This window comes from Equus przewalskii, chromosome 6 (assembly GCF_037783145.1).
Source record: "Equus przewalskii isolate Varuska chromosome 6, EquPr2, whole genome shotgun sequence".
In the NCBI taxonomy this organism is placed as follows: domain Eukaryota; kingdom Metazoa; phylum Chordata; class Mammalia; order Perissodactyla; family Equidae; genus Equus; species Equus przewalskii.
Genome location: NC_091836.1, coordinates 78,587,900 through 78,609,542, shown reverse-complemented (window position 1 = coordinate 78,609,542; position 21,643 = coordinate 78,587,900). Strand labels below are relative to the sequence as shown.

Genomic DNA, 21,643 nt, shown 5'->3' with positions numbered 1-21,643 from the left:
ATAAGAAAAAGTATAAGTAGAAGGAAAGAAACCCTCACCATATCGTTAGTAGTGGTTATATCTGGGTAGGAGGATGATGGATGACAAATTTTTTTTCCTGTGTTTTCCAAATTCTCCACAGTGAGCATTTACACTTTTAGATTAGAGGGGAAAAGCCTTATTTAAAAATAGATTTGGTCTTTATTTAATGGTATTATACTAATGTTAATTTCTTAGTTTTGATAAATGCACATGCTAATGTCCAGTGTTAGTTAACATCAGGGGAAACTGGGTGAAGAGTCTATGGGAACTCTCAGGACTATATTAGCAACTTTCGTACAAATAAAAATAAAAAGTTTTTTTTTAAATTAGATTTTCACTCTTTATTTTATTTATTTATTTTTTTGCTATTATTATTTTTAAAGATTTTATTTTTCCTTTTTCTCCCCAAAGCCCCCCGGTACATTGTTGTGTATTTTTAGTTGTGGGTCCTTCTAGTTGTGGCATGTGGGATGCCACTTCAGCATGGCTTGATGAGTGTTGCCATGTCCACACCCAGGATTCAAACTGGTGAAACCCTGGACTGCCGAAGCGGAGCACATGAACTTAACCGCCCGGACACCGTGCCGGCCCCCAAAATAAAAAGTTTTAGAAATAGATCTAAGAAAATTGAAAGGGAAAAAGGTTCAAAATGAGCATGTGTTCAGAGTGAGATTTCAAGGTAACCTTTTGAAAAGGTAAGATAGATCTTTAGGGAAATATATAGAAGGGAGAATTAATTTGCCTCTTCCTTTCTTTGGCCCCTGATGACCTGTTGCTTTGAACATCCTTGTAAGGTTGAAGAAGAATGTGATACAGATATACGTCAGTTCAGTAGAGTAAGATTTTTAAGTAGAGACAAATTAAGTGTGTGGATGATACGTGGGCCTGCTCTTTGGTTCAGGTTAACAATCATTAGTTAAGAGTCCCTGAAAGCTATGGGGGGAGGGGCAGCCAAAGTCAGGAAAAGGGATGTGCAAGGCCCTGCCTTACGCAACACCGTCCCTCCCATCCTATACGCCTTCATGATATTGTTTGGTTCTGTTGATTCTTTGTGCCTTTTATTGCTCCTGGTTATTTCAAAATGAGGCATCACTGTTATGTACTTGACAGCTTCCCCTTCGGGTTGGAAGTACAGCAAGGTCAATTTGCCTAAAAGCAGGAGTTGGTTTCCTTCCTATTCCTGTGCTCATTCTTACTTGAAGCCTCAGCTCCGGCTTGGGACATCACAGTCCAGCTTAAAGGAGACCAACTGTGAGAACATGAGCACACCTTAACAAACTGTCAGTCAGGAATGCAAGACGCCCCCTGGTTCCCGTCTTCCACGTATGTGGCCGGTCAGTCGGAAACATCCGGCATTTATCCATGATAATGATTTTCAAGAGCTAACTTGTAAAGTTAAATAAAAGGCAACACTGGCTCTTCAAAATTTAAATGTCACTGTGCTCCAAGCTGAGGGCTTGCAACGTCTTGGCATCTGGAGTTAATCATTTAGTCCCTTGAGAATTGTTTTAATGAAATGTTTACTGAGCTCTAGCGAATGTTCAGCTGAGTACTCTGCCAGGATTTGGCTTCCGATAATCTTGTTTCTTCATACAGAGAAGCACAGCTCAGTAAAAGAGAGCTTCCGCTACGCAAACCTTACATGCAGCTCCGGCAAGCAAGTCCCGGGAGCCCCTGGCCGACCGAGCGCCACTAAGGAAATGTTTATCACTATTGAGTTTGAGCTTGAAACTAACCAAAAGGAGGTGACAGGTTGGTTTGAAAACAGTCTACAGTGCCAGGCTCCTCACAGCTTCTCCTTATTCCTTTGCCTTTCACTTTTCCTCATTCTTGGGGGAAAAAAATAATGCAACCAGTGAAGTATCTCCTGTTTTTTTTCACCCCCAAGCTAAACTGAATTGGTTTGGAACCTGATAATTTATCTTCTTCGTAAAAACCCAAAGGTACCATTTTGGTCAACAAATTTCTGTTCAAATCAAATGCTGCCCAGCCTGCTAGGTGCCCTGCTCCAGGTGTCTCCCATTCTGTCCACAGGGAACGTGGGTGTTGGTGGGTCCTGCAGTTGGTCCGGACATCCTCACATGCTGCAGCCTGACATCCTCTCCCTCTGCTGGCCCTCTCGTTTCTGTAGCATCTTGCGATCTGAGCTGCCTCGTGAAGCGAACAGAGAAGCGGCTCCGGAAAGCCATCCGCACGCTCCGGAAGGCTGCCCACAGGGAGCAGTTTCACCTCCAGCTCTCAGGCATGGACCTTGAAGTGGCTAAAAAGGCTCCGAGAACATCTGAACGCCGGGTGGAGTCCTGTGCAGTGGGCCAGGGCCACGTAGGAAACCAATGTGGTGAGTGGCCCACTGGCCAGGACATTCTTGCTAACAGAACTATCTTCAGCTCTGTAAACACAGAGAGTAACCAAAAGTCTGGCCCATCCTCCCCTCTCCAGCGTCACCCCAGAGAACACCCTGGACACCTACTCTCATCTGGGGCCTACATGTTGGCGTCTGTTGTACCTGCTGGACTAGGAGCTCCCCAGCACCTGGCATAGTCCCTGGCTTGTGATGGGCCCTTAATAAATGTTTGCTGAATTGAGGGACAAAAAGGAAGAGGCAGGGTTGATGTGAAGAGGGAATGTTGCCCTTTAAGGGTCTGAGGGTCTTCAGAGCACTGTGGTCCCCCAGCTGGGGCAGGACTGCAGGTGTAAGGCACTTGTGAGCCTCTACACACTCCACTGTCACAGTTCCCCTGTCATCTCCCTCGGGCTTGACTGATGGTAGCAATGAACAATCTCCTGTCCGTAGTTTGGTGCAAAGGCAAGGCTGGGGGGCTGCTGAGCGGCCTTGTGAGTTCCCTGAGCTTCAGCCCAAGGCTCCTGGTGGTGTTAGTTCCATGTGTGTTGTGTTGAGTGAGCATGTGTGTGTGTGTTTCAGAAGTACATTTGAGACCCACATATGAGCAACATCAATTCTATTCCTCTGATGAAGTTCCAGGCAAGTAGAACCTGGGCAAGAGGTTCTAGGGTGCTCAGTCTTGAGATTGGTTTGTTGTGAAAGGCTGTTCTGAGCAATTGTGGGAAATCCTATCTGAAAAGTCTTAGATGGGGAAAATTGGGGGCGTCACTTTATGGTAATAATGGTAAAGACTTAGTGAGTTCTCACCTGTCTCAAGTATGACACTAAGCACTGTTTCTGCATTATCTCATTTAATCCCAACAGTAATCTTACCAGATAGGTATTATTATCTCTGTTTAACAGATGAGCAAACTAGAGTTCAGAGGGCTAAGTTCTCTTGCTCAAGACCACATTGATGGTCCGGCTCCAAAGCCTGTATTCTGGTCCCAAGAAAGGTGAATCCCAATAATCAGACCCCTCTAGAATAAATTGATCTCCTTTCTGAAGTGTCATTAGAATCACAAGGCCCCAGAATGAATCCTGAGGCAAGGAGTAATAAATCAGTGTTTCTAAAGAAGCAAAGCTGAGACCAGGGGGCACCCATTCAGGAGAATTGTCAGCAATAGCCCACAATCCAAATCTGTTGCTTTACCAAAATGTAGTAAAAATCAAGTGTAAAATCAAGTATAAGTGTCCACCCAGGGCTGATTCTCAAATACTCTTGACTTTTATTCCATCTGACTCTGTTAAAAATAGAGAAAAGAAAGTAAAAACAACCCAGCTGGTTGGTTAGTTCTCATTTAAAATCCTGAGAGTTCCAGTTTCCACACCAAAATGGTGATGACAGTTGGCTGTTGCTGCCCTGCTTTCTGGGCTGAGTTGCAGAAACTGTCGGAGCCAGGCAGGCCAGTCTTCCTTCTGGCCTCTCAGAGCTAAATTCCACTCCTTTGCCCATTTGCTATCCTATCAGGGAGAGGCCTTGCAGGCTCTCTGGGGAGCCTTTGTGGCCAGTTAAGGATCCAGGAAAAACTAGCATCCAGGGCCCTGTGGCCCAGCTCCCAGGGAGGGCATTACCAATACTACCACGAGCGTGTGTCTGGGGAATAAAGACCCAAGAATGAGGATCAGAAGTTCCTTAACAGAGGCCTCATGACCATGACAACTTATGAAAGACACTCGACATGGGGTTTATGTAGCTGCTGTGCGCGTGACTGTGTCCGGAGATGCTTGTCATGCTGCGTTAGGCTGGATTTGTGGCTGAGGGAGGCAATGTGTCCTGTCTCATGGGCTCCCTCTAGCAATGAATGAATTTTGTAGCCCACGTGGGACGAAATCAAGTTCACTGTGACAGCAGTGTTGAAGATTGTACCATGTAGAAAAACAGCACAAAGAATTACCAGTAAAATTCCTTCTGCTGGAAGGAGGAAGTGGGTGTTAAGAGAGCTTGGGTGTGTTCATTAGAAAGGCTTTTTACCCAGCAGACACACGGCAGGGGCAAGCCACAGTGTGTGTGTGTTTGTGTGTGTGTGGGTCTGTGTGTGTGTCTTATATTCCTAGTCTATCTGATGGTATTAGAACTTCATAATGACCAGGCTTACTGGTATTTTCTGAACTCAGGATGGAACATACTGTGGACACATGCCTAGGATAGTTCTTTTTGAAACTTACGTTCAGTGTCTGCAGAAAGGAGCCCAAAAAAGTGTTTTGTGTCACCTGGAAGGAGAGATGGATCCATTATGTTTTTCCTTTAAAATATTTTTTATTTAGTTTTTAATTACCAAAGTAGTATGTTTCCAATGGTACAGAAATGTACAGTATGGGTGTATGTTCTACCCTTAGCTCCCAATCCTACTCTCCAGAAGTAATCCCTGTCAGGAGTTTGCTATGTATTTTTCTACATCTGTTTTTATGCACATACGAAAATGAAGTTTTATTTAGTCATTCACTAAATATTAAGCAGCTACTGTGTGCCAGGTGCTATTCTAGGTGCTGGGAATCCAGTAATGAAACAAAAAAGCAAAAATCTCAGCCCTCATAGAGTTTACAGTTCTAGAGGAGGGAGACAGACCACAAACCAATAAAGGAGGAAATCCACCACGTAGCAGACGGTGGCGAAGGGAAGTGGAATGGAAAGTGCCAGGGCAAGAGGACGGGTGAGGGGGCGCGCTCCCCCAAACATAGACTACGGTCAGGGACTGTGGTTGTTGTAAAGTGTCATTTGGGCAGAGATGTGAAGGATGGAGGAAGCGAGCTATGAGGATATGGGGGAAGAATCCCGGGCATAGGAAACAGCAAGTCCAGAAACCCGGAGGCACTGGAGAGAAGGCTGGGGTGAGAGCTGAGGGAGGCAGGGGGAAGGCAGGAAGTCGGAGCAGTAGCCCAGGGCCACTCAGTGGGGAGGGAAATCGTGGTGAGGACTCTGACTTTGAATCTGAGTGAGAACTGAAGCCAATGAAGAGTTGTGAGCAGAGGAGTAACAGGGTTCTGACTTACGTTTTAAAAGGATACTCTGCCTGCTATACATTTATGTGTGAAAAAACATTTTTTAAAAAATATATCGGGGGCCGGCTCCATGGCGGAGTGGTTAAGTTCATGCGCTGTGCTGCGGCGGCCCAGGGTTCGGATCCTGGGCGCAGACATGGCACTGCTCGTCAGGCCACGTTGAGGCGGCGTCCCACATCCCACAACTGGATGGACCTGCAACTAAGATATACAACTATGTACGGGGGTTGGGGAGATAAAGCAGGAAAAAAAAAAAAGAAGAAGATTGGCAACAGTTGTTAGCCCAGGTGCCAATCTTTAAAAAAAAAAAAAAATCAATACAATTTGAAGAATGTTATGTGTTGTTTTTAACTATAGAGTAGATCGTGGACATCCTTCCAGGTGAATAGAGGAGCTACCTATTTCTTTTAAAGCTTCCTAGTCTATATTTGTTATAATTTGTTTATTAGCCACTCCCCTATTGATGGACATTTAATTAAGTTATTCCTAATTTTTCTGTTACAAACAATGCCGCAGTGAATATTCTGTTTTGTGCACGTGGCCAATATTTTTAAAAGATAAACTTGAAGTCCAATTACAGGGTCAAAGGACATGCAGATTTAAAACTTTAATAGACACTGCCAAATTACCCTCCAAAAGACCAAATTAATATATGTACGTTCTTCCTCCAACATTGTGTCTAAGTGTTTATTGCCCCACATCATTGCTAAAGTGGATTATTTATTGTTGATCTTTTTAACTTTTGTCAATCTGATAAGCAAAAATGATAAAGTCAAATTTTAACTTGTTTTTCTTCAATTATTAGTAAAGCTGAGCATGCTGTCATATATCTGTGGCCATGTGGAGTTCTTCTTCTGAGAACATCCATATTCTTTGCCTATTTTCCCATTGAATTGGTTTTTTAAATATAATTTAAAAAAATAGATTTTAAAGTCCCAAGTTGCATCAAAGAACATAGTCACTTCTGACCAATTAAACACTTTCTTTCTTATAGTTATTTTTACATCGTAAAGGCTCATTCGTTTGGCATTAAGGACTTTGAGGCTAGCCTGCTCTGCAGGTGACCTTTGTACCATCTGTGATCAATTCCAGCAAGATGGCAAAAAAAAAAAAAAAAAAAAAAAAATTAGCGATTTTATTCTCCAAGGAACCAATTCCTTAAGCTGGAGAGTAATTCATGAAGTCCTTCATATCTAAAGAAAAATTAACGATGACATGGATTTCTATTTTTCTTTCATAGCTATTTACCTTTTCATAAAGGATAATTTAAGGACTATACTTGTTAAAATATGTATTTTTGTCTTTGGTTATTCTTAAAACTTGCTGAAATTTTTAAAAGACCCAGTCCAGGCAACTGGCAAACTGGGAAGTATCTTCATGCCTGGGTTCTGGAGAGACTAGGAAAGTTTAATTCAGCTTTTAACAGCAGCGGCTTTCCTCTGCAGCAGGTGGGAAAAATTAATTCAACCTGTATTTATTGAGATCCCACCTGTGCCATTCTACGAACTCAAGACAAAGTAGTGAGAACATCATAGATGAGGAGCCTGCCCTTATGACGTTCACATTCTAACAGAAGAATAGGGACAAGAAAGAAAGAAGATAATTTCAGAAGTTATAAGAGTGTTATAAAGATGATAAGAGAGAGAGGGTCAGAGAGGAGGAGGGATTACTCTCCACAGGGTGTTCAGGGAAGGCGGTCGGAGCAGGAGACATTTGAGCTAAGACCTTAGTGAGAAGAAGGAGCTGGCCATACCAAGCTCTAATGGGGGCAGGGAGCACTCTGACAGAGGGGGGATCCACAAGTGCAAAGGGCCTGAGGCAGGAATGAGCCAGGCATTTTCTTCTTAATTCTTTCAAAATTGAGAAATTATCTGGAATTTAACAGGCAGAAATTTTCTTTTCTGTTTTAAATCAAGGAAAATATAAAGTCTGTATTAGCAATTTAGACCTATATTTATACACAGACTTGGTAGGAAATTCTTTTAATTAAAAAAGTCTAAAAAACCTAATTTAGTAAACTGTTGACATTTATTGAGCACGTACAATGTGTTCAGCACTATGATAAGCACTTTACATGTATTCTCTCACTGAGTTCTCATCACTACTCTGTTCTGCATCGTGACCTTTTTACAGACAAGGAAACTGTGGCAGAGGGAGGTAAGCAGCTTTCCCAGTGTCACCCAGCAAGTAAGTGGCAGAGCCAGGATTCAAATCCAGGTCTGACTCAAGAGCCTCTGGTCCTAATCTCTCAATTTGAATGCTCATGTCTCCTGGGTACGGCCTGTGCCCTGTGATTATCTTACTTGTACCACACTCATGTGGAGAATGCTTCATGGGCCAGCTCTGTGGTGGGTTCTGAGGAGGTCTGGATAAATAAGACACCATCCCTCAATTTGCACTTAGCCCTCCCAGGGAAGAGTTAGAGAAGCCTTCCCGAAAGAGAGAAACCTAAGCGGCATTTGGAAGGATGCACAGATGATGCATAAATGGGAAAGAGTATTCAGGTGAAGGAACAGCCTTGGGGAATGAGATGGAGCAGGGTGTGCACAGAGGATTATTGACAGTTTGGTGTCACTAACCCTGGAGTACAAGGTAGGATATGATGGGCAACCAGGCTAGTGGGAAAAGCATGGCCAAGTCATACGAGACCTTGAATATGTTTCTAAGGAGCCTTGACTTTATCTCCAGGTGACGAGGTGCCATTAGAGGATTTAATCAGGAAGTGCCCTGGTTGTATGTGTATTCTAGAAAGATCTCTCTTTCTGAATTGGAGGTCAGGACTAGAGGCAGAAAAGCTGATTTAGGAGATTTTGAATGCTTTGGATAAGAAATATTGAGAATATGAAGGCACTGGATGGAATAGGAAAGAAGCAATGGATTAGAGAAATATTTAGGAAGAAACAGAGCAGCATTTGGTGATAAATTGGACTGGGGACTGAGAAGAGGAAAGGGTTGGGGTGAGCTCAGAGGTTTCTGACTTGCCTCTGATCTGTCACTTGCTTCCCATATGTCCCTAATCTCACCCAACCCTGTTTCATATGCGGGAGACACTGAGACAAAGCCTGTGGGTTAGTTGAATGGTTAGATGAATGTGATCACTGGGGAAGAAATAATCAGAAAAGATTTATAGGAAAAGCAGAAAAAAAAATAGGCTTTTAAGAGAGCATGGGAAAGAATGAAAACTCGGATACAGAAAGGGAGACTGAAGACTGAGTTTTGAGTCAAAGACACTAAGAGATGTGCCAGGAGTCAAGTCAAGGAAGTTTTTGAGCCAGGGAGTGAGGCAATCAGAAAAGACTTTAGAAGGGTGAATCTGATGATGCGATGTAACAGACCTGAGGCAGGGAGGAACGAAGGCAAGGGAAATAGTTGGAGGGTTACTGCAGTAGTCTAGACAAGAGATGGTGAGGGTCAAAGCACACTCATGCTGTGGGGATGAAGAATACGGGATGGACAAAAAGGGAACAACTGTAGGATGCTGCAGCTGACTGATGGAGCAGGGAGGAGAGAAGCCTGGGATAGTAGCTGTGGGTTGGACTCCAAGAGTTGGAGCCTTGGTGACTAGAAGAGTAGAGATGCTATTTATGAAAAGAGCAAAGCCAGAAGGGTAGGAAAGACTGGGCAGGGAAGGGAAGAGAAGCATTCCTCTTGGGCAAGTTGAATTTGAGTTGCAACAAGACTCCCAGGCAGAGATGTCCATGGGCATCTGGGAGTCTAGGAAAACGACTTCATATCTCCACGTGCAGACCAACCCTTCTGTCCTGTGTGTGTCTACACATGCTCTGCTTGCCTCCTGCTAAAGTGGATGAAGAGCCTATGCTCCTACCCAAGGCCAACTCCTCCACTTGGACTCTGGAGCTGCTCCACTTGTTGCCCCCACTGACCCCTCATCTCAGAATTCTCCTTCTCTGCCAGATCATTTCCAATAGCACACAAACCTATATCCTGTCTTAGAAACCAAACAAACCTTCCTTTGACTTCACGTTTCTCACCAAATACTGCCTCATTTCTTTTGCTCCCTGTGGAGCAAAACTCCTTGACAGAGTTGCCTAACTTACTCTCTTTGCTTCCTCATCTCCCATTTTCTCCTCAGCTTTATCCAATCTGGTTTTCATTCCCAGCCTTTCCCCTGAAACTGCTTTTTCCATGATTTCTAACAATCTTCTTGTTACAAAGACCAGTAGCCAGCTCTCCCTCAGACGCCATTGATCACTCCTGCTCTTGGAAACCCTTCTCATGGGTTTCAGACACCACACACTTCCGGTTCACCAGCCTCACTGGCCACTCCCTTTTTGTTCTCCATGCTGATCCCCTCCCCCCCAATTTTTGATCTCTAAACATCAGGTATCCCAGGGCTTAGTCCTCTATCCCCCTCCTCTAGCTTCACACTTTCCTAGGTGACCTCATCCAGTGCCATAGCTTTAGATACCATCACATACTGGTGACTCCCAAACTGCCCTCTCTGGCTCTGATCTCTGTTTTGAGTTATGGACTTCTCTATCACAGAGGTGTTGAACATTTCTGATCACACACGACACACACACACGCACGTGCTCACACACACATAAAGTAAAATATTTTTGAATTTATGAAGGTTTACTTATTTAAAAATTGTATACTTGTACTATTGGCTAATATAGTATGTACATCATAAAAGATAGAAGAATGAGATACAGATTAAATAAATAAAATTTTAAAATAACTGGCTAGCATCTCAAGGTACCAATTTACAATTTGGTAAGGTTTGTTGTTAACAGTAGTGGTTGTAAATCCATTTTTCAAATAGTCTTTTTGTTAATTGCTAGTGTTTGGCTCAACTCTTGTCAGAACTGATTAAATCATTATTGTTTCTCTCTCATGATGTGGTTTGGCAAAGAACCAGAGCTGGGAGTACAGCTGTGTCAGCTCTGGCTCTTCCTGTTGCTCACCCGCGCTTGCATCATTGCTTCTACCTTGAGTCCAGGTTTCTACAGGAATCGGTCAAAGCTGCTTTCTATTTTGTGACAATTAGTTTGGTTGAAACTAGATAATATAGTCAGGAAAGCTATTCAACCGGGCACAGATAAACTATAATTCTTTTCAACACCTTGAAAAGAAGCCAGTCAGTCAGTACCTCCCCACCCCCAGAGCTGTGGAATGCCTGCTCTTCTCTTTTTTTGGAGACCTTGTGTCTTCACATGTGTCTGTGACTCCTGGAGATGTGGATTGACTGAGGGGCCAACCTAATACCATATACTAAATCAATGAAGCTTTATTTCTTATTTTTTAGGTAAAAATTAATATACATAGATGTGAAGATGCTTTGCGCACACCCAGTGATCATCCCCTGAGGTGTAGTATTCTATTTTGGAGACCACCAGTATAACCAGTGCCTTCTCAGTATCAACACTGGCATGGCTAACAAGCATCTCAGACTCAATGTGTCTAAACAAAACGTTTTATCCTCCTTCTCCCTCCCAAATAAAGCCTGCTTCTCCCTCAACTCGGCAAATGGCACCTCTATTTGCCCCATTGCTCCAGTTGAAAACCTCAGGGTCTTCTTGACCTCTCTCATTCTGTCAAGCTCCTCATCCAATCCATTAGCGAATCTGTCAGCTCTGCCTTTAAATTATATCCTCTCTAACTCGTTTTCTCTCTCTCCATTGTTACCACTCTGTTCCAAAACACCATCATCTCCTGCCCAGTCTACTGTGATAGGCTCTCAGTTCTCCTTACCCTTGCCTGCCTTCAGTCTCTTCTCCACACAGCAGCAAGAAGCTCTTCTGGAAACAGAAGTCAGGTCATGTCATTCCCCCATCCAAAACTTCCAACACTCTTTGAGTAGGGTCTGATTTCCTTACCATGACATTCAGGAACCTACAGGATCTGTTCCTTGCTTGCTTTTTAGATTTCATCTCCTGTCACCCTGCCCCGTTCACTCTGTCCCTGCTACACCAGCCTTTGTGCTGTTAGGCAATACCATTAATAGCATGGCAGGGCTACTTCCCTCATTTCACTTGACCTCTGTTCAGAGAGGCCTTTCCTGGCTACTCTTCTAAAATAGCTTCCACACAAATGCCATCCCCACCACTCTTGATCTTATCCTCTTAACCCTGTTTTAATGTTCTTCATCTCACTTACCTCTAGTTAGCATTCTCCTATATGTTTATGTGTTTGCTCATTTACTGTCCATATTCTCCACCAGAATGAGAGCCCCTTCAGGGCAGGGCCATGTCTGTCTTCTTCTCCACTGTATCGCCAGCTCCTAGAACAGTACTCAGCACATAATCAGTGCCAAGTATTTGGTTGAACAAACAGATCTGCCCAGGGACAACAGAGGAAATCCCAAGGATAGTTGCCAACATTAAGAGAAAAGAGGGCAAAGGGCAAATCTGTGGGGTTATATTTAAATTGAGGGCAAAAATTGGTACTCTAAAGGAAGTGAAATCTCAGCCAGTTAACTAGGCACGAAGAGGACATAACCTGCTTTGGGGCACCCAGCAAGGAAGGCATCAGGCTGGACTCATCTCTCTGCCCCAATGTGAGAATGTTTTCAAACAGCAAATCTGAGCACACAGCAAAAACCTGGACAACCCGACACATCAACCTCTCAGCCCAAGGCCGTGCTGTCTCCTGTTATCTCGAAACACTCATTTAAAAGGGGTTCAAAGCAGGGTCCTGAGGCCACAGCACTGCCTAGAGCACCGTCTCCTCTGAGCTGTGACAAAGCAGGAGCTCCAGGGCACCCTGGGAATCTGCGTGGGCCGCTTGTAGCTCTCCTTCAGAAGTCAAGGCGTGATTCTTAAGAAAATAGTCAGATGCTGGAGAGTGACCTCGTTTATTAGGTCACCATCTTTGCCACAGAAAGACCATAGTGTTTGTCCATAGCCTGAAATACTCAAAGGCCACGGTGTTGAAAAGAGGGCGAGCCTTCAGGTCTCTTTGTCACCATTAATCCTGGTCCCCGCTGGTCTCTCCTTTTTCCATCAGAAAAGCTTTCTTGTATTTTTTTTTAAAGAGGGGGAGAAAACAGCTGTGTGGGATTTGAGAATGGGATTTTAATGGTCACTGAAGACACACAAAAGCTTTGCTCTGATCCTGAAGTGTTCTGGGGCAATTGACTCCTTTGTCTGGGGCAGCAAAACAAGCTGGCTGCTCAAGGAGAATAGAGAACCAACTGGAACGTGTGATTGAGGTCTCCTCAGGCCAGATCTTCAGCACATTTGCAAAGAGCTGTTTTCAGGCGTCTCTTCATGACATTTCGGAATCGCTTTTTAGTGTTCAGCTCATTTTTACCTTGTGAAAGAAACTAATTTGGAAGGTGCTTGGCATGAATTATTTCTGTAGGTCTTTTTCTCTGGCAGGAAAATGGAAACCGTGAATGACAATATGAGTTTGTTTATGTGAAGCAGAGCTTTCACTGTGAGAAAAAAGAACTGGTGCCCTCTTTTCCTCAGGGCAGCCCAAGGGGCATTTCTCAGCCCTTTGCTCAGTTAAGAAATTGCAACAGATGTGGGATATTGTGAAGCTTCTCAAAATGTAACCTTGAAAAGGCTTTGGGGGAGTTAAATAGTTCTGAGGAGGGGTGGGCACCCAGAGCAGCGGGAGCCCATCCAGTTACTTTTTTCAGTGAGAACCAGGTTCCTTCTTGTCCCCCCATGGACATCACCCATGGAAGAATCCGTTTTCTGCCAGAGGAACGCTGATGGAGCAGACCATGCTGATCCAGCTCTAAGTTACGATAATAAGGCGGTTGGAATCATTGCCATCACATGAGCAGTTTCCCCTTAGGCGAAGGAGTGTTATGGAAACAGCTGTTCCCAAAATGGAACTGGCCTGGGCTCTAGGGGGCTCTGGACAGCCTTGGTTTTATTTACTGTCTGCCACTCTTCGTGACAGTTGGCTTCTTAGAGCCATGAAGGGGTTATTCTCATTTACTGGACTGCTGTAGGCACTGGGAAAGTCAGGTGGGACACAGGATAAAAAGTCATGACTTCCTGGTACATAATTCAACCCAGCTTTTCATGGGAGATGAGCTGAACCCAGAGTAATTATGGAAACCATTATCCAGTAGGGCTGCATTTAGAAAATAAGTCTGGAATTATAGGCTCTGTCTGCCACAGATCCATGCATCATACTCATTATAATATTGTTTGCCAAGAAAGCAAGAGTTTGGTCCACTTTTAATTTGTTTAAAAATCGTAGAATTAAATAAAAGTGATATGGGAATATTGTAAAAAAATACAAACAATATAAAAAATTATTAAGACTCAGAGTATACTTTATTGAATGATTGCATTTAATTTTAGAAATAATATTTGAAATGTGGCATATTTTGGCTTATGATTAAAAAAAAGCCTCATTTCTGTTTTTTTAGATTATGGAGTGAATAATGAAAAGACATTTCTATTGCTGGTAATAGAGAACTTTGTCATATTTAACCCTAAAAGTATATATGCAGATTCCATTTGCAGGATAGGATGAAAACGAATGTTCCCTCTTACAGACTTTCAGGAGATTATCATAGCTAATTTTATCATGCAATATTTTGTCTTCTATTTCTTGGCAGCTTAAATATAAAAGAGAATGTGTTTATTCCAGTCAAACTCCCCTAATACCCCAGAGAGAATCCTTGGCAAAGTCTTGAATTGTGATTCAGTCTGCTCTTTTGTTAAATGATCTTTTCCCCCTTAAACCCAAATTCTTGATCTCACCGTAGGTATATTTCACAAACAAGCTGTGGGTCCTTGGCCAAATTATTTAATGTCCCTAAGTCTCTGTTTCTGTAAAATGGAGCTAATAATAGCACCTCGCTCCTTAGGGTTGTTTTTCGGACTAAATGAGATAACGTATGTGGGGCTTTGGCACGGTGCCTGGTAGATCGTGAGTACTCCACAAATGTTAGCCAGTAGAAAGGCCATTTTGATGGTTATGATGACGATATTTGAATATTATACCAGGGAACCCAATTCAGTATATTCACGTTATCTTCATATCCTAAAATAAGATATAAATCCACATTTAACTAACAACACCAGAAATATAATCAGAAGCATAGTTTATTAATTTCCTTGTAGTTTATTCTTTCAGGAGACATTTACCAGGGTTTACTCTTTGTAACACATTAATTTTGTTACAAATATGAAGTGTGCTATCTTAGCTTGTAAGACCCTTGAGATCACCCTCCCCATAGCCACCAGAGAGTGACCTTTTCAAAACACAGCTTCTGGTCAGATTCCTTTCCTGTCAATGGTTCCTTTACCTACAGAATAAAATTCAAATGCCTGGCACTCAAGAACTTTTTCAATCTATCCCCAACCTTCCTTTCTTCCCTCTCCACCTGTATGTCATGCATGAATCTTCACGACCTTGGGGAGATCCTGTTCATCCTTCAAGGCCTGATAGAAATGTGGCCTCCTCTAGGAAGCCTTCAGGGATGCCACCGGCCAGAAATAATAGCACCCTCCTCTCTGTTCTTTTAGCACTAGACTTATGTTCCATGAAGGGTTTTCACCTTTATAATTCTTCTGACAGCCCTGTGAAGTAGGAGAGTCCTTGAGCGCTTGCGCTAAAAAATAATAAGGACTGCTGTGATCCCAGCCCCCAAGGAGCTCATGGTCTAGGGAGAGAGGACCTGTAAACGCCTCTAACAGTGGGTGACAGGGATGCTGGCAGAGGGGTGTGCACAGGGAACCCAGAGGTGGTGCACATTCTGTATTCAAGGGGTGTGTATGGGGGAGTGTGGGGTCAATGCCATCTGTTTACCTGCGTCTCTAGCACTCACCTCATCCTTCCTTGGCCTCTGTCCCCTGACTGACCAGATCGTTTCCCCCTTTGGCTAGTCAGTTGCAGGGCTGGGACGTATTATGATGGAGCACAAGAACGCTGCATTTTATGTCCAAATGGAACCTTCCAAAATGAGGAAGGACAAATCACATGTGAACCGTGCCCAAGACCAGACAATCCTGGGCCCCTGAAGACCCCAGAAGCTTGGAATGCATCTGACTGTGGAGGTAAGGATTCCGTCTGCCCCTTCTTACTCCTCCAGTCTCCAATATCATTGTTTAGACAGAAGGCATAAGTAGCACTTCAATGCAGGCAGTACCCACTGCACCATGGGCTTCCTACGAGCAGGGTCCATATTGGGTTCATCTTTGGCTCTCCAGTGCCTAGCTCAGTGCCTGACACATGCTGGGCTGATGCTCACTTGAACAAATAAATGAAGCTCTGCTAATACATTGGCAGAAAAGAGTGTAAATGTTGCAGTTGCATGCTTTATGCACTGTAAGTAAATATACCCTGAGCCCTGAGTGGTCTCCCAGTGTGTAGGGACTATCTGAAAGTGTTAAAATGGAGAAAGTGGTTCTGATTGTTTTTCCAGCTTTGGTCTCAAATTCATAGCTTATTGATTTTTAAAAAGTATCCATCTGGCTATTTTGTTAAAACTCTATGAAGAGTTTTTAATTGTCTCTTATAAAATGTTAACTCTGAAGCCAAGCTCACTTAAGTTCCATGGGCTTCTTTCCTACTTATTAGGAAATGTCTCCCCTTTTATTAAATGGAATAAGGGCCGGCTATGTTGACACTCTGTGGGCTCAAATGGAAGGTGTGATCTGACACGGCGATTTGTAGGTGATGTCCACAGCGGAGTGCACGGGACCCCCGGCGGACCCTGCCTCTCCTTCCAGTGCCTCCCAGAGCCAGCTTTAGTTCCCACCTAAATGACTCCAGACTCTACTGCAGGACCTTTTCAGGTTTAAAAATCAGATCCTCAGATTGACCGTGTGATGCCTACCATATCTTTGGCCTGTTGTGAAACCCCAGAACTAAATGCAAAGTTGATAAAGAGGCACTTTGAGGCATCTGTTCACACTTGTTTGTGACCTTATTAAGATGTATTTATAGTACTAAGAATGTTAGTAATAATAATTGCTAACATTTATTGAATACTTACCTATGCCAGGCATCATGCTAAGGGTACTACATGAATTATTCATATGGCGGTTGTGTCACTGCAACAATTCTATGAGGTTAAAATGATCCCTTGAAGGTCACACAGCCAAGGAGTGGGGATTTGGAATCAGAACTCAGATTTGACAGACTCCAGACTCCTCCCTTAGGTGTGTGTTCGTTAAACACTATTATATCTATGACTTATGGGTAGAAAAAGACCATGACAATTAACAGAAGAGAGACGATTAGGAACCCAAGAGACAACGGATTTTTATAGCATCTTGTCAATGACAAGCTAATTCCTAAGAAACATGTGCTTTTAGAAATCCTTTTGTTTATGGCTATTCTTCTTGTCATAAACTTAAAAAAATAAATAAAGTAAGGTGCCACTGGCCCCTCTGTCAAGCTGGGTTGAATTGGCTGGATTTAGTAGACTAACTGAGGGAGGTCAGGACACGCCTCAGTGTAAGGAGAGGTCACTTAGTAAATATAATTGATAAAACAGGGGAGACTTCCGTGACCCGAAGGGTCTTCATTTCACTAGGATGTCATCAGCTGGGTGAGGGTGATTTCTGGGTCGAACTACCAAATTGGTTCCAGAGCAGAGAACTGCCTCTCTCAGGGCTCCTGCGTTGCAGGGGCTGCCTGAGCACTGTGAGTCCTGATTCTGAAGCGTACTCAGGCGGGCCCCAGACTTTGGAAGTAGGTGACACTTGGCTCCTTGGTTTCCATCATTGCACTGTGCTGTGTAGCCCTGTGGGTAAACATCAGGTGCTCACATTGCCACCCATTCAGGGTCAGTGGCAGGGCAGAACAGGGCTCCCGTCGCTGAGGTGGGAGTTAAGTCAGCAGAGGGTGACAGGCCTGACCAACGTCTGATCTCATCTGCAGAAAGATGGGAAAGGGCCTTGCTCACCTCGGGTCATTGGTGCCCGCAGGTCTGTGCCAGCCTGGTGAATACTCTGCGGATGGCTTTACACCCTGCCAGCCCTGTGCCCTGGGCACATTCCAGCCTGAAGCCGGCCGTACTTCCTGCTTCCCCTGTGGAGGAGGCCTCCCCACCAAACACCTGGGAGCCACTTCCTTCCAGGAATGTGAAACCAGAGGTGAGGACTTGGCAGCCTGCCTTTTTCCAGAACTGAATTTCCCTTTTGAGAACCACGGTAGTCTGGTAAAGCTCCAATCAGGCCCAGCCCAGAGGTGATCTGTGTGGTGCCCCAGTGGCCAGGAGGTCAGGTGCCAGCTCCATCCACCCCTGCAAGATGTGCAGGGAGCACAGGACCTCCCCAGGCATGTCTCCCCCAGCTGCCTTGGCCCCTTCGGATGGGCTGACTAGAGGGACGATAGGAGAGATGAGCAGGTTTTGCACACAAGTTCCTCAGCTCCATCCTTCCAGCCTTCCTCCATCTCAGCTGCCCACTCCAGAACAGGTCCTACCCCTTCTCCAGAGCCCACCCCTCCTGCCTCTTACAGGAGCCCAACTCCAAGCCCAGTATCAGTTCTGCGGCCCCCAGTACTCAGTGACGTGCTCTGCGTGGAGACTGGAGTTTTGATCATTTATGCCTTACTCTGCGTGGACCATGAACTCTCTGAAGATACCTGTGCCTTGCTCCCTTTGTCTTTTTCTCAGTGTCATGAGTCACAGGTCCCACCCAAGCTGGCTATTTAGGGAATTATTGATTAGCCCCAGATTAGTAGGGAAGCAGTACTTCACTTGGGCATAAAAATTTATTTCATAAACTGTGGAACCTTTTATGTTGCGTTTGATGCAAATACAGTCTTTGGTTTTTTTTCATTCTTTCCATCTTCCCCTGCCCCCACAGTTCAGTGTTCCCCTGGACATTTCTACAACACCACCACTCACCGATGTATTCGTTGCCCGGCAGGAACATATCAGCCTGAATTTGGAAAAAATAGTTGTGTTTCTTGCCCAGGAAATACTATGACTGACTTTGATGGCTCCACAAACATAACCCAGTGTAAAAGTAGGTTTCTTTCTAAAGCTTTTCACAGTCTTGAGTAACAGGGCAAGTGCCTGGGTCCACCTGGGGACGGGGGGTGGCAGGGGTCCCAGGTTCATTCAGAACCATGTAGACACTGTTAGCCCAGCTCCCGGCTCTGCAGAACAGCTCTGGAGGAGAACAGAGCTTGACCCCTCGCTACTCACCTTTATTGATCTTGGCTACTTCTCCAGGCACATACACAGGCTGTACTTGCTGTAATTTCCTCCTGGCGGCAAAATTTCAGTCCAGCCCAGTTCAGCAAGCATTGTCTGAGGACCTGTTATATGCCAGGCACTCCAAGCAGAATAAGTCTCTGGCCCTGCAGGCAGCACAGGCCTGGGATTGCAGAGGAGGAAGCAATTCACTCTGTCTGGAGAGATGAAGAAAGGCTTCTGGAGGGCATGAGAAGGTTTTGATGGGGAGGGTGGAGGAGAGCAGGAGAAAGAGATTGATGCACAAGAGAGCAGCTGGGAGGAAGCACAGACTCAAAAAAGTAAAAGGCTTTTGGGGAAGAAGACACAGGCCATGACAGAGTGACGACTGTGTTGTGCCTTCATGACTCATGGCATTTGCTCTTCCAGACAGAAGATGTGGAGGGGAGCTGGGAGATTTCACCGGATACATCGAATCCCCAAACTACCCAGGCAATTACCCGGCCAACACTGAGTGTACGTGGACCATCAACCCACCCCCCAAGCGCCGCATCTTGATTGTGGTCCCTGAGATCTTCCTGCCCATAGAGGACGACTGTGGAGACTACCTGGTGATGCGGAAAACCTGTGCGTCTCACTCTCTGCTCCCCTCCCCTTCTAAGGGCATCCGGGAAGCCTGACGGCATGTTCCCCAGCTTTAAATGTGAGAAGCAGACCAAGAAGGTCACCTCCATATTAGAACAGAGATGGGACATGAATTTGCAGAGTTTGCCAAGAAACAAAATTTAGACAAAAACCACCTGTTGAAGTCTCTTGCTGAGCCCCAGAGGTAGTGATCCTGCAGGTCAGCCTTCCCCTCTGTGCTCACTGGGACCTCTTCCACGAGGACACAGAGTCAATGAAGCTCGTGCAGGCCTGGCCCCAGACACTTGCCTCACCCTGGCAGGCAACTCATGGCCTGGGGACTGACCAAGGCCAAGGCACAGTCCAGCCAGGAGGGACCCTCCTCTCATCCTGACATGTGACTCAGTGTCCATAAAGGGACGCTGCCATCCACACAGCGTAAAGGCAGTGTAGTGAGTGGGCTCTGCAGCCAGACAGCCTGGATCTGAATCCCAGCTCACCTCTTATTAGTTCTGTGATCTTGGACATACATTCTGACTCTTTCTGTGCCTCAGTTTCCTCATCTGTTAAAATGGGGGTAATAGTTGCTACCTCCTACGGTTATGACCCTGGGCGAGTTCTTAATCTCTCTGTTAATGAGGTAACAACTGCAGCCACTTCCTATGGTTTATGGAGGGTTAAGTGAGATAAAGTCCATAAAGTGCTCAGCACACTGTCTGGTCTTGGGAAGCTGCAGTAAATGGCGGTGATTAATGCTAGATTACAGCAGGTCAGCTCTGGAACGTGAGGGCCCTCTCCTCAGCTTCTGCAGCGAATGCTGTGGCCCGGGCTGCTGCTGTTTGCAGAGCCTTGGGCCTTTCAGTTAGCTTTCCCTGGGGGCCCACAACCACCAGCTGCATCTACTCTGTTTCCAGGACTTTGGCCCTTATGATGGCTCAGCGGGGCCTGAAGAGCTCTTGAGTGTAACTTGTTTTATGGCGTGAGCGTTTGAAAAGATGAGCGTTCACTGTCTGCCTGCGCAGTGATGAGTCTTGAACCCCACCCCCCTCCAATTTCCCTTGGCAGCTTCGTCCAATTCTGTGACAACATATGAAACCTGCCAGACCTACGAACGCCCCATCGCCTTCACCTCCAGATCGAAGAAGCTGTGGATTCAGTTTAAGTCCAATGAAGGGAACAGTGCCAGAGGGTTCCAGGTCCCATACGTGACGTACGATGGTAAGCACTGTGAAGCTCAGGCTGCAGAATGTGGAAGGAGCTTCTCTGCTTTGAACAGAACCGACTTCTGGGCCAGCTGGTGGATTGCTGACAAGCACACATGCTCAGAAAGGCAGGCAGGATAAGGAGAAAGGACATTGCCGACTCACAAGTGCCAAATTTTAAACAGGCATTTGAGGACACATAGTAAGTGCTTCTAAAACATGAAAAGATGTTTTAGAAAATAAATAAGAGTGAGCAGAGCTTGGTGGGTAAGAACATGGTGTTGGAGTCAGCCAGCCTGGGTATAATCTCTTCTGTGACTTTGTGTATGTTACTTAGCATCTCTAAGCCTCATTTTTTAAATGTGTAAATGAGGATAATCATTAGACTTAATGTGAGATTCAATGGGATCATCTATAAAGGACTTGGTGCAGTGCTCAGCACATAGTAAATGCTCAGTGAATATTAACTTATTCTGACTGTGGCTTTTATTATATGGAATCCTGAGTAGGGGGAAAAAGACCCAAGTTCTGGTCCTGTCTCTGCCACTAGCTCACTGTGCGATTTTGGGCAAGTCAGATGACTTCTCTGGTTTCATTTTCGTTTTGTTAAATGAAGAGGTGGTCCATCTGAGCCCTGGGGCCCTACCCAGCTCTGAGACTTGGTCAACCTCATAGTCTTGGAGGACCTCACAGTCTAGAGGGGGAAGAGTCATCTGTTCATTCATGAATTTATTCATTTATCTATCCAACAAATATTTAATAAGCCTACTGTGCCAGGCACTGGGTTAGGTGCTAGAGACACAAAAAAGTACATTGTCATAGATGCTATAACAGGGCACATACAAAGCTCTGAGTGAGCACAGAAGACAGGGTAGCGGTTAACTTTGCATGGGTTTTTAGAAAGAGCAGAGCAAAGTCTCAAGAAATTTGGGTCTTGAGAGAACATATGAGTTTTCTTATAAGTGGGAGGAAGAGCATTCAGGAAGAGGGAACGACATAGACAAAAGGATGGAGGACCTGGCATGTTAGGGACTGATGAACAGCCTGATTTGGCCAATTGGTAGGGTGCATGAGGCTTAGCAGTGAGGAATGGGATTAGAAGGTGGTGAGGTTGGGCTGTGAAGAGCCTTGAGTGCCAAGCTCAGAAGGGTAGATCTAATCTTACAGGGAGCCCTTCAAGGTTTTTAGGCAGACAAGTACCAAAAGGAGATGGGTTTCCTAAAAATACTTCACATGGTTTATTTCTACCATGTGACACAAGCTAGAATCAGCATCCCTGTGCCTGAAGCCACGTCAAACACCCAAGACGAGGGCTCTTAGTCT

General features: G+C 44.9%; 1 protein-coding gene across 19 annotated transcripts in view; it reads left to right on the top strand.

The window, feature by feature from the left end:
* Positions 1–21,643, top strand: part of SCUBE2 (signal peptide, CUB domain and EGF like domain containing 2) — a 95,285-nt gene that overhangs the window by 62,984 nt on the left and 10,658 nt on the right. For 4 of the 19 annotated variants that reach the window (XM_070626298.1, XM_070626295.1, XM_070626292.1 and 1 more), the window contains 7 exons: positions 1,618–1,773; positions 2,153–2,359; positions 15,229–15,399; positions 17,278–17,445; positions 18,163–18,324; positions 18,924–19,121; positions 20,184–20,336. In XM_070626298.1, coding sequence (XP_070482399.1) covers positions 1,618–1,773; positions 2,153–2,359; positions 15,229–15,399; positions 17,278–17,445; positions 18,163–18,324; positions 18,924–19,121; positions 20,184–20,336 — 1,215 coding nt within the window. Of the gene's footprint in view, positions 1–1,617; positions 1,774–2,152; positions 2,360–15,228; positions 15,400–17,230; positions 17,446–18,162; positions 18,325–18,923; positions 19,122–20,183; positions 20,523–21,643 lie in introns of all 19 variants that reach the window. The other 15 variants (XM_070626301.1, XM_070626299.1, XM_070626300.1 and 12 more) reach the window with 12 other exon arrangements.